This window comes from Ochlerotatus camptorhynchus, unplaced genomic scaffold (assembly GCF_037179485.1).
Source record: "Ochlerotatus camptorhynchus isolate MF236.1 unplaced genomic scaffold, CSIRO-AGI_Acam_v1.1 ptg000290l, whole genome shotgun sequence".
Lineage (NCBI taxonomy): Eukaryota > Metazoa > Arthropoda > Insecta > Diptera > Culicidae > Ochlerotatus > Ochlerotatus camptorhynchus.
This window is the reverse complement of record NW_027040779.1, coordinates 3,531,060-3,544,458: the sequence shown is the minus strand read 5'-3', so window position 1 is coordinate 3,544,458 and position 13,399 is coordinate 3,531,060. Positions and strand designations below refer to the sequence as shown.

Genomic DNA, 13,399 nt, shown 5'->3' with positions numbered 1-13,399 from the left:
AGTGGGCAAGCAGATGTTCCAATGCAAGAAGACTCAGTCTGCTGGAAGCTCTGGCAAAACTGGAAGTTATGCTGGCCAACGAAGGCACCCGCAGCACTTTTCGCAGAGATGGCCGGGAATCCATTATCGACGTTACTTTCTGCAGTCCGTCGTTGGGGACAAACATGGATTGGAGAGTGCGCGAAAGATATACCCATAGCGACGAAATTTTGTGGCAGTACGGAGGACGAGAACTTGTGACCGGAAGTGGAAGACGAAGGCTTTCGACAAGGATCTTTTCGTTGAAGCATTCCGTGTCGACAGGAGCCATGTGGTTCTGAACGCGGACGAGCTGACAGAATCGTTAGTGAGAGCATGTGACACGACCATGCCGAGGAAACTGGAGCCAAACAGACGGCGTCCAGTTTATTGGTGAAACGAGACACTTAGCACTCTCCGCGCTAGTTGTCTTCTAGCCAGCAGGCGAGTTCAGAGAGCAAGAACAGAAGCAGACAGAGAGGAACGAAGAGGAGTGTTTCGAGTGGCCAGGGCCGCACTTAAACGAGAGATAAAGCAGAGCAAGTCAAACTGTTTTAAGGAGCTGTGTCGAGACGCTGATGCTAACCCCTGGGGCGACGCATACCGAGTCGTGATGGCGAAAATCAGAGGTCCAACGATGCCTGCTGGAAGTCATCGTGGAAGGATTTTTCCCGAAGCACGACCCAACGACCTGGCCACCTACACCGTACGGAGAAGGAGAGGGAGATAACGTCGAAGTCACCAACGAGGAACTCCTAGTAGCACCGAAAGGGTTGAATGCGAAGAAAGCTTCCGGCCCGGATGGAATTACCAACGTGGCGTTGGAGGCGGCGATCCAGACGTTCCCGAATATTTTCAGGATGGTGCTGCAGAAATGTCTGGACGAGGGTCAGTTCCCTGATAGGTGGAAGGTACAAAAGCTTGTGCTGTTGCCGAAGCCCGGAAAACCGCCGGGAGATCCTGCATCGTGTAGGCCAATATGCTTGCTGGATACTGTCGGAAAGCTCTTGGAGAGGATCATCCTGAACAGGCTGACGAAATGCACGGAGAGTGAACACGGATTGTCGGAGAGGCAGTTCGGATTCCGTAAAGGGAGATCGACGGTGGATGCAATTCGGCAGTGATTGACAGAGCCGAGAAAGCTTTCAAACAGAAGCGGAGAGGAAATCGATACTGCACCGTGATTACGATTGATGTGAAGAATGCATTCAATAGCGCCAGCTGGGAGGCCATCGCCAAGGCGCTCCATAGAATGAGGGTTCCAGGCTACCTCTGCAAGATTCTAAGTAGTTACTTCCAGAACCGGGGTCCTGGTCTACGCGACAGACACGGGGCAGAAATCGATTAGAATCACGGCGGGAGTTCCACAAGGCTCCATTCTAGGTCCCACGCTGTGGAACGGAATGTACAATGGCGTGCTGACGCCGTTGGCTTTGCGGACGATGTCGTCTTGACGGTAACCGGTGAGACGCTTGAAGAAGTGGAAATGCTGGCGGCCGAGGCGATAGATACGATTGGTAACTGGATGCAAGGAGCGAAGCTGCAGATAGCCCACCACAAAACAGAAGTGATGTTGGTCAGTAACTGTAAAGCAGTTCAGCGGGCAGAAATCACCGTTGGAGAGCACACCATTGTTTCGAAGCGCGTGCTGAAGTATCTGGGAGTGATGATCGACGACCGGCTAAACTTTAACAGCCACATCGAATATGCTTGCGAGAAGGTGGCGAAGGTCATCAACGCAATAGCCAGAATCATGCCGAACAATTCTGGTCCAAGCAGCAGCAAGAGGCGTCTTCTGTCTAGTGTGTCCTCATCGATACTGAGGTACGGAGGTCCAGCCTGGATTGAAGCGCTGAAAACGAAGCAGAACCAAAGGAAATTGAGCAGTACGTTCCGGTTCATGGCCATGCGAGTCGTGAGTGCGTACAGAACCATTATGATGGAGGCAGTATGCGTTATCGCCGGTATGATCCCAATCGGCAACACCTTGGCGGAGGACTACGAGTCACATAACATATGTGGAACTCGATCATAAAAAATCGACCCCATTTCAGTGATTTCAAGTGGTATAGTAGGACATCGATCTGTCAAACTGGTTATACCAGCTGTAAATTGAGAAAGGAGATCAAGGGGGTAGTCAATTCTATTAAAATATTTCTAATGTGGGTTATAATTGTATAATAATGATATAATAATTTACGTTCTTTATTTTTAATTATATAGGAGAATTAACTTATTCTCGGCAACCTAAGTAGCGACCTTTTTTCTATAGCCTTTTTCTCTAAGGAACGCACATATATGTAGTATTGGTTTGTTTACAATCTTTTGCTGCCAGCTGCTCTAACAATTTCAGTCGAAAGAATTGTCAAAAAACTGTTTTGAAACTCTTTTACAAAGCTCCAATCTTCTCTAGTGAGAGCGAGTATTGTCGGTAACCAGTTTTTCTTCGGCAACCGTTCCATTTGACCTGCATGTTGATCTGCTGTTCTATTATCGGCAACTCGAAATCAGCTACAATTTGTAGTGCGTGTGTTGCATTTCAAGAAAACCTTGCTAGATTGCTTTTTCTCAGTGGTAAAAATATAGTCAAATTGAAGCTGAAAGCATAAAGAATCGTTTGCATGCATTCAGCGAAGTGTTTTCGTAAGAAAATCCAGTGAAAATAGTGTTTCAATTTGTGTTGCCGAAAATAGTCTGTCATGCCGAAGCCGTCATTTCCCCTAGCTATCGTGCTTTATTTTCAATTATATAGCTTAATTTATAATTATAAATTATCGTTTGCATAAAAAAGGAGACATTTTTTGAAGATGTTTTAAGCGATGACTTGCCACCTAAAAAACGTAATTTTATGGTGCAATGCGTTAACTGTTAACAATTCAATTATGAAACCGATGCGTATTGCTTTTCTGTAATTATTACCAAAAAATTGAGAAGCTCCAAGCGAATACTTGTTTATTTCTTTAAATTTGCATGGGTAATTTTTTTCAATTTTAATTTCAATTTAAAAATAAATTTAGATAATAAATGTATGCACCATTTTTTCTCCATTCACATTTTTTTGTTGGAACCAATTGCATCAAACTTTGATTTCATTTCATAATGTATGAGGGAAAAAAACGACTGCCCAAATTTGGAATTTGATGCATACAGTTTAAAGCAGCATCATTTTGCAACAAGTGTCCTGGTTTATAGGGGAATTTACGTATTCTCGGCAACCTAAGCAGCGACCTTCTTTCTATAGCCTTTTTCTCTAAGGAACGCACACATATGCAGTATTGGTTTGTTTACAATCTATTGCTGCCAGCTGCTCTAACAATTTCAGTCGAAAGAATTGTCAAAAACTGTTTTGAAACGCTTTTACAAAGCTCCAATCTTCTCTAGTGAGAGCGAGTATTGTCGGCAACCAGTTTTTCTTCGGCAACCGTTCCATTTGAACTGCATGTAAATCTGCTGTTCTATTATCGGCAACTCGAAATCAGCTACAATTTGTAGTGCGTGTGTTTCATTTCAAGAAAACCTTGCTAGATTGCTTTTTCTCAGTGGTAAAAATATAGTCAAATTGAAGCTGAAAGCATAAAGAATCATTTGCATGCATTCAGCGAAGTGTTTTCGTAAGAAAATCCAGTGAAAATAGTGTTTCAATTTGGGTTGCCGAAAATAGTCTGGCATGCCGAAGCCGTCATTTCCCCTATATAAGTATTGCAAATCTTAAGAAGCTGTCAAAGTTCTACCGCCAGTATAAAAAAGAGCTGAATATTGAAAAAAAAAACATAGTGTGCGTTGAGAAATTGAATTATATTTGCTGGCGATTCTTTGAAACCTTGTTCATTTGATAGCTGTAGCGTAACTTATTCTTCTTGGAATTAATACGTAAAACAGATATGTGCTGTGTTTTGAGGTAACCTTGCATCTTTTCATTCACAAGAATTATGCAAGAAGGATGACAAATGAAATCGAGCGCTTATCGATACCTGTAATACCCAAGGATTCAACCCTCTCTATGTTTCTCAATAGCGTAAAATTGAATGTTTCTGCTCAAAGCCCAACACAAAGATCTACTGACTGGTTATCTACAGTATGACTGGTTAACAATGCGCTTGATTGACTTCTGACCTGCTTGAAAACACGCGTTTATAAATCTATTGATAGGCCCCCTGTGCCCCAGAGCTAGTCTAAAAAAGAATGGCCGCATTACCTTGACAGTTAGCCTTTTCGGTCACTCTGTAACTCTTTACTCCTATGGTAAAAACCCACAAGCAAACGTCACACTGTGCGAAAAACATGTCAGACATTACCTTACTCTTTCTCTCGAGTGAAAAATCTCATTAGATCCTGTTAATCTTTGCATGAAGAGACGGTGGCTCGCTGGTACCATGGTGGAGTGAAGAGATAAGACAAAATCCGCTAGCATTCGGGATTTTACCATAGAGATTGCTGACGTTTGTCGTACGCACACATGTTTTCATCAGGAAAAAATAACTTCATAGCGGAAATTTTTCCCGATGAAAACAAATCACTGACACAATCACACTTTAGCAATCTCTATAGGAGTAAAGAGCTAGAAAGCCACCGTCAACGTCAATACTTACACGTTATTTCAAAACTACTCCAATTTTGGTAGAATCCTCCCGGATCGGTCACAACTGAACCTACTCAAAAATGGGTAAACTATGTTGGGAGTGACAAGCTGACACATGAGCAACATTGGCATCCGACCGACGTTGTTCAATTGTTAACCTGTCACTTCCAACATAGTTTACCAATTTTTTTATAGATTCAGTTTTGACCGATCACGGTAGATTTTACTCTAATTTGGGTAGTTTTTAAATAGCGTGTACTGACCATGCAATAAAATATCTGATTTTCTTTCATGAGGGTCAATGTCACAAACGCAAACACTGACTTTTCCACGAATTTCTTGAGAATGAAAACTCGCTCAAGTGAGCCACCACGATGTTTGTTTATGGAGAAAGTCGCTATAGCTGATACAATTGCTGGGTTACATGGATTGACTTTGGATTACAAGATATTTACGAAAGAAGCCATTGCTTACGTTTCCGACATTGGCCCATATGGAGACTCAGTGTCGAATAACGAAAATTTAATTTTGACAGATCGATGTCCAACTATACCAGTTATACCACAGAGGAAACACAAAAAAGGGGTCAACTTTTAATCAGCAGTTTTGCATGAAGTTCCACCGCGAACGTGTTCGCAAGGAGTGGGATTTTTCAGAGCTCACCAGTGTTGAATCTGGAGGCCACAGCCGAGTTCCAACAGCAGCAGTAAGCCCCAAGGTGAGCAGCAAGGACACCAAGGAGAGCTTGGTCTTGTGCTAAGACAGATGTTCACACCGAAATCCAGCAGTAGCACACCCCAAGAAGGATTGCAGCTTGGGAAGACCAAATTGATGGAGGTCAGGAGGAGGATCAATGAACTCCATGACTTCGTCAAGGATAAGAGCAACGTCCACAAGGAAATGGTGACGGGCATCAAATCCGCCATTATTGCTGCCGAACGTGAACATGATGCGCTGAGGACGGGATCCGTGACTGCCGAAAGAGCACTGATCGAGGCCAAGGAGAAAGCAGCAGCTGAAGCACAGGAGACGCCAAAAGGACCTCGAAATCCACGCTCGAAGAAGAGGAAAAGGGAAACGCCAAGAGAGGAAGAGGAGTTGGAAAAAGTCAAGAACGACAAGGAAGACAACATCGAGGAGCCGAAGGAGAAGTGGAAAAAACGGAAGGAAAAAGAAGTGAAGAAGAAAGCAGAACAGAAGAAGGAGATACCCAGGACTCGTCGGGAGCGAATTAAAGGCGATGCTCTGATCGTCGATGCAAAAGACAAAACGACGTATGCAGCACTCCTCCGGAAGGTTCGAGTGGATCCGGAGTTGAATGAACTAGGAGAGAACGTGGTGAAAACCAGGCGCACCCAGAAAGGCGAGATGCTCTTTGAGCTGAAGAAGGATCCTTCGATCAAGAGCTCAGCCTTCAAGGAGCTCGTCGAAAAGACTCTTGGCGAAGGGGCGAGCCTAAGAGCCCTATCCCAGGAGACAGTGGTCGAGTGTAGGGATCTGGACGAGATCACTACAGAAGAGGAGCTGAGAAGTGCGTTAAGAGTGCACTGCAATCCGGGAGATGTCCCGATGTCAATCCGGATGAAGAAGGCGTACGGCGGCATGCAAACGGCGATGATACGGTTTTCGACAGTTGCAGCGAACAAGCTGTTGGAGATGGGCAAGGTCAAAGTTGGGTGGTCAGTGTGGTAGCTGAAAGCCACTCCTCGGGTTACCAAGCAACTGGAGCGATGCTTCAAGTGCATGGGATTCAGTCACCAGGCGAGGAACTGCAATGGCCCTCACAGATCTGATCTGTGCAGGAAATGTGGGGAGAAAGGTCACATTTCAAGAGGCTGCACGAATCAAGCGAGGTGCATGCTCTGCAAAAAAGAGGACAGAAACGATCATACGACGTGTTGTCAACCGAAGCGATCGACATGGTTGGTAACTGGATGCAAGGAGCGAAGCTGCAGATAGCCCACCACAAAACGGAAGTGTTATTGGTCAGTAACTGTAAAGCGGTACAGCGGGCAGAAATCACCGTCGAGGAGCACGCCATAGCTTCGAAGCGTGTGTTAAAATACCTGGGAGTGATGATCGATGACCGGCTAAACTTCAACAGCCACGTCGAATATGCTTGTGAGAAGACTTCGAAGACCATCAACGCAATAGCTAGAATCATGCCGAACAACGCTGGTCCCAGCAGTAGCAATAGGCGTCTTCGTTCCAGCGCTGGAAACGAAGCAGAACCAAAGAAAACTGAGCAGTATGTTCCGGCTCATGGCCATGCGAGTCGTGAGTGCGTACAGAACCATCTCGTCGAAAGCAGTCTGCGTTATCGCTGGTATGATCCCTATCGGCATCACCTTGGTGGAGGATACCGAGTGCTACAGGTGGAGAGAAGCCGGAAGAGTACGGAAAGTTGTGAGAGTGGAGTCATTGGCTAAGTGGCAACAGGAGTGGAACACAACGGAGAACGGTAGATGGACACATAGACTAATACCGATTCTTTCGACCTGGGTGAACAGAAAACACAGAGAAGTCAACTTCTACCTAACGCAGTTCTTGTCTGGAAATGAAACGCCGGAGCATGTGGTCTTCGACTGTCCAAGGTTCGAGGCAGTGCAACGGGATATTCCCGTCCTTAACGTGGAGAATGTCGTCGAAATTTAAAAAATAGGCGCAAGTCCAAATGACATTAGAGTGTGTCAAACAAAGTGTCCAGTTGTTTGAAGTTTTGTCAAACAACTGGACACTTTTTTTAAACTCTGTGAATAGCTAGATTTATGAAATCTTGACTAAAGCTCGATTCACTTAAAATCTCGACGCACTGCTTATTTTTTAACAACGGTCCTAGTGGTCGATTCTTGAGTGTTTTGACAGCAGATTGTTTTGGGAAGCTCTCCTCTTTCAGTTGTAAAATTTTTGTCACGATTCATTAAGATTAAAAAGTTGTGACAGATGGAAGCCAAAAGAAGGAAATTAATGATGGACACCCATGTTGGAAATCCAATGAATTTGGCTAAATCTACCGTGTGCAGTGTCCTCAATCGTTTACGTGAGCGGAAAACTAAATATTATTCTGAAGGATCACAGTAAGCGTCGTAGTGGGAACTTACGATCTGCAACTGCATTGGAAGGTATTGAGAACAATTAGAGCAAACCCAGGACTCTTTAATGGCGGCATTGCCATAAAATACAATCCCAACAAAAGCACCGTCCGGAGGTTTCGTCTACGCGAAGGCTATCGTTTCAGCAAGCAGCCAAACCGAACACTGAAACAGAACAAAATGGTGAAAACACGCGCTTGGAATTTGTATAGAAAGGTTCTCACGAGAAACCCAGGATGCATACTGATGGACTACGAAGCTTCCCGGGCAAAAGTTTTATGTGGCCACGGCTCGAAGCGATGTCCCCAACAAATATAAATTTGTTTTTGCTGATAAGTTCGCTAGAAAATTTCTGATTTGGCAAGCGATTTGCAGCTGCGGATAAAAAACTCAAATGAGTCTATGAACTCGAAGCTCTACAAGAAAAAACGCATTCTACCAATCATCTAAGCACACAAAGGCCCTGTAAAGTTTTGGCCAGATTTGGCTAGGTGCCACTACAGTCGAGATACACTTCAACCCACCCAATTGCCCTCAATTTCACACAATCGAGAAATATTAGGCAATTGTTAAGCGGAAGCTGAAAAAGATTGGAAAAGTTACTCGGGATGCTGCAGAGATGAAGAGATGGTGGAATAAAATGACCGCTCAAGTTGACGAACAGAGTGTCCAAAAGATGATGCGAAATATTTCAAGAAAAGTTCGTCATTTCGTCAAAACCAAATTGGAATAAGACCTTTATTTTGACTGCTCATCTAATCTAATACAAACGCAGCCAGTACGAGAAAGCATCTTGGAAAATGATAAGGTTAGATGAGGTCTAATCATAGGGTTACGGTATGTAATGTGGGTCTAGTCCTTTCATTCGGCCTATCACGCAAATAAATAATTAATTAAGGAATATTACACAAAAAATAAGGAAAATATTGATCACTGATGGTTGATAAATGTGTACCACACACAAATCAATTTATATCACAACATTTCAATACATTTTCAGCTCTCGTAAGTAATAAAACTGGTTGAGAATATCACAATGTTCGGAGTTTTTAGCCGCCATGACTTATAAGGTTAAGATGGGAAGGTTGACTGACGATCATCAAATGGCCTGATTATGGCATTTATTGATTGGAATTACCTGATAATACACACTAGACGTAAAACTTACAGTTGCTGTTTGAATATTTTATGTTTATTTTAATTGTTTAACAACGTTTTCACAAGTAAAACATGGACCCAACTTTAGGGACACATTTCTTTTCTATGTTCCTAACTATGGCCCATGAAATTCATTTGACAGCATATAGCAATAAGAGTAACGTCAACAATGTTGTTTTGCATTTGGATGATAAGGAACGAACAGGAAGGGAGATTTTTTCTGCCAAACCTGTATAATGAACATCACAATGTTCTGATTTAGATATTCTGCGGTCAAAAGACGATAAGCGAAATTTTTAATTTTTAATTTTTAAATTGAGTGATTTAATGTAGTTTTCGTAAAATTTTCTCTAAGAAATGTTTTGAGGAATGAAGAGCATTAAGTTAACAGTGATAGTGATAAAAAAAATACATCAGAAAACGTTACCAAGAGCGTTTTTTTGAGGATCAAACAAGATAGGACGAAGTTGCATCCATAAATAGACCCAATTTGGGGACAATAGACCCATATTACATACATTTCCCTCGTGAGTTATTGTCTTAAAAAAAGTAAGTTTTTCAACTTTTCGTGGTTTCTGATAGCAAACGACATGATAAGCATATCTAAGCATACCATTTAGCAGTAGAATATCGTTTGCAGGTAAATTCATTGATGAGTTATGATTAAAAACGTAATCGATGGCTGCATATTAGACCGAGGTTAGGGACGTATACCCTATTTCTTGTCTAATTGATGTTTACAGCATATCTGACATCAATACGGCCAGGCCTACTGCGTTCTATTTGCCTCAAAGATGATTCCTGGAAATGAATGGGAACATTTCTTGAATCTACAGGGGTGGACATACCGTACCAAACGCTCCGAGTTACTATGTGTAGTTGTGTGTAATGTGTAAATATTTGTACAATATCGAAGAATCATAAAATAATGCCATGGAAGGATCTTACCGAATTTTCTCCTATGTTGGTAATGATTCTTTTGCGCTTAAAAGTTTCGTTGGATGCATCCGCTCCTCCGATCGGGAGGTTGCAAAAAAAAATCCAAACAGCCGGTTTGCCATCGGCCTTGCATATCCAAAAACCAGATTGTAAGCAATATCGTGACAGGCGAGCTCTAGCGAATGATTAATCACCCCTCCAAAGAAATATGCCACCAGGAAAATCATCTTCCACGATTGGTCCTTCATTATGAACTACATCGCAAACTGCGTTAGCACCATGGCACCAGCCTCAAACTTGAACCGCGGATCATAACCGAAAAACTTCTTGATCTGCGGATACTTTTGCAGGATAATCTTCCTTCGACTGGCGGACAACCGGAAAATTTCCACGTCCGTGTTGAAGCAGGAAACACTTCGATCTTCAAAACCTTTATTTTGACTGCTCAACTGTTTTATTTCATCAAAACAATTCCGAGATAGAGCTGATTTCTTGCGTTCAGATTTTAAGTGAATTGAGCTTTAGTGGTTGACTAACTATTTATTGATTTATCAGTATAGTTCTAGACTTTTTTATGTTTTGTTGTATAGTCCCTTTAACACATTTAAGTCATTTGTGACTTGTCCGGCGATGATATTTGAACTCGTGATCGTTAGCGTGGGAGGATGCTAACCACTACGCCCGGCCCGTCCCCTAGTTTTGGACTTGACTGGTAGAGCTTATAAGAAGTTTGAGCAATTTTTATAAATCGCTCGATGTTAAACTGTATTCGTGTTTGATGCCCTTATAACTGGATCTCAAATGTAGAGCTTCACCGTCTTTTTCATCAGAAACCGATATTAACGGAAATTCGAGGAGTGGTGGAGTTTAGAATCTGCTGGAATTCGATAAGACATCGCAGCAGAAGTAAACTCAGGAACTCACGGTGGCAGAGTCCCAACATATAAATAAAAGCAATCATCCAAAATTCGACTTAATCCAATTTATCACGTTGAACTTTCTATGGGTGTACGATGACCATCAATGAAGAGTTCCGTTAGTTAGTTATTAGTCTGTGATATAATATTTACATCAACATACATACTACATATGCCACTCTACACCGGTATACCAAAACGAAAAAAAGCGCTTCACGAGTTATGATTTCATTCAGGCTGGGAGAGTGCCCTGACGAGTTTGTAGTATTTTCCGGCATGTTTTTCCTACCAAATTGTGTTCCACATCCGTTCTCAGTCTAGTCATTCGCCCAAAACCACAGGCCAGTCAGTAGCTATGTATGACTTGCGGCGCGAGTGAGCAAAAAACAAATAGGTAAACGTATTTCAAGCACCGTTCCGTATGATGCCATGATTTTTTTGTGGTGGCATTTCGTTGATAAAGTGGTAAAATGTGTGATTTTCATTTTTACATTTTACTTGTTTGAATAAAATGTGAAGAGCGCTTGAAAATCATGCTCCCGTAAAGCATGTTGCTCGTTGTTGATGTTGCGCTTGTAGGGGATAAGAGGGGCATAGTGAACAGGTATAATAAGCATCCCGCACTACAGTTCCAAACCTCTTACTGGTTGAAACCAATTAATTGGAAGCTCACTATACCCCACCTGTTCACTATGCCCCTCTTTCCCCTACTACTAACGAATAGCTTGTGACGTGTAGTGGATTATGTGGGATGGTTATCATCCGAAACGTTGACCAGTCCGCTTCGAATAACACTCATTGATTTAGCAAACATCCAAGTCCAACTATGACAACGGTTTCGCCTAACTGTAGCCAAACTTGGTCGTTTCAGGCGTGTGGTGCTCCTGACCGGTCGGCTCGAGTGCAGTGCAAATTTATGCACATACATTCTGCATACCCGACCGAGCGAATATTACATTTGCACCGTAGCTGGAGTGGCGCCACAAAAACAAAACCCATCCACCCAAGCAAACGTACCTTCATCAGCCAGTAGAAGTCGGTGTGCAGGTTGCTGGTAAACGTCTCGTCAATCTCTATCACCGGTACAAAGTCCTCGTTGGTTAGCAGCAGCTTGTCCTCGTGGTACAACACACACGCCAGATAGATGCCCCTGCAAGGTAGACAATCCGACACGGTACTTGTAAAAGCTGATATATTGGTTTTACTGCCGGGATGGAAAAGCTTACCGTTTGAGATTTTTCTGAAATTTGGACGCCGCCGAAAAGAGCTGCTTGATGGTGGTTTTCTTTTTGATGGCTCGTTTGGCCGGGGCCGTCGCATCCATGGCAATTTCGGAGGCATCCTCGGGTCGTGCCAACCGTACCGCATTGAACAGGTCGTCCAGATTGCGTTGTTTGCCGACGAATCGGTTTTCACGGCTTTCCACATCGCGCCAGCCTGAGGGTAGAAGACGAAGATATTTAAGAGCCATAACATTTACACCATATGTGGATAATACTCACTAGATGGCACTACACAGTTCGGTGTGGACAGTTTGTACGGTCCCCAGCCTTTGATGTTACCAGCGCAAGCCCGGAAGAAGTACCTCCGCCCTTGAATGAGTTCGCTTAGATTGCACACGGCGCCCATGCACCCGTGGATGCTCGTCCACTCGTTGACCTCTCGCTCCCCGACCACGTTGCTAAAGTCCGATCGGGAAGACCATTGCACTGAAATATTCCGAACATTGCAAACCAAACCCGAAGGCAATTAACCGTAACCCTCACCTTTGAATTTGGATGATATGGCACCTTCGAGGGGTTCGTATAACCGCAAACTGACCGAGGTACACCCGGCCACGTCGATGTCTATCCGGTTGGGCAGGTCGGGTGGTTTCGTTTGGTCCCAGCCCAGTATCATCCGCCGGAGGCCCTTGACGCGCCGTTCCCACAGGCCGACCTGTTTGTCGATTTCGCTACCGGTGCAGCTCGTCACCGAGGGACCACCGCTTCCTGTTGATTGGAAATGGGTAAAGTGGGCGCGTTAATGATACTTGCGATAACATCTACCACAGGTCGTCTACATTTCTAGGGGGTATGGGGTCAGTATACAAAATTATACAACGTTCCGGAAAGAAGCACCTTGCGTATTCAGACGTCAGACAACTACATCGCAGTGTTGAGAATCAAAATCAATTCACACGAATATAGGGGTTCGTTCCATGTTGCGTTTTCCACTACGGGATGTAAAGATGTGAAACGATTGGTGAAATGAAAACATGATGAAACTAGGATAAAAATGTATGAGCTTGGGGTGGGTTGCTTATTCTGATATTCGCTAGTCGATTGTAACATTTTGTTGTTGCTGAAGAAAACGACAAATAATTACCACAGCTTTGTATGTTCACCACCATGTAGTTCAGGGCTGGGATAGAGAAATTAAGGGGTTATTTTCAAATGGATGGTATGTTGGGTCATATAGGTATGAGTTATAATAATTGTTACTGAATCAGGTATGACAGGGCTCAACGTATGATTTAAATAACTTCTCTAATTCCAGAAATTAGAAAACCGAATTATATGAGTTCAAACTAAAGGAAATCCATATCACGAACTTAATTAATTTCAGAGGTTATAATGCGTAAAAGTTAGTCGAAATTCCATGTCAAATTTGCAAAACTGATGTACTGTGTTCTCCCATTTTGATATTTCACTAGT

The 13,399-nt window shown here is 43.2% G+C and overlaps 1 protein-coding gene across 4 annotated transcripts in view; it reads right to left on the bottom strand.

Moving 5' to 3' along the window:
- wake (wide awake) overlaps window positions 1–13,399 on the bottom strand; it is a 618,276-nt gene that overhangs the window by 17,701 nt on the left and 587,176 nt on the right. For all 4 annotated transcript variants that reach the window (XM_065228372.1, XM_065228375.1, XM_065228376.1 and 1 more), the window contains 4 exons: window positions 12,470–12,694; window positions 12,206–12,412; window positions 11,930–12,140; window positions 11,721–11,853 (listed from right to left, as the gene is read on the bottom strand). In XM_065228372.1, the coding sequence (XP_065084444.1) occupies window positions 11,721–11,853; window positions 11,930–12,140; window positions 12,206–12,412; window positions 12,470–12,694 (776 nt within the window). The remainder of the gene's footprint in view (window positions 1–11,720; window positions 11,854–11,929; window positions 12,141–12,205; window positions 12,413–12,469; window positions 12,695–13,399) is intronic.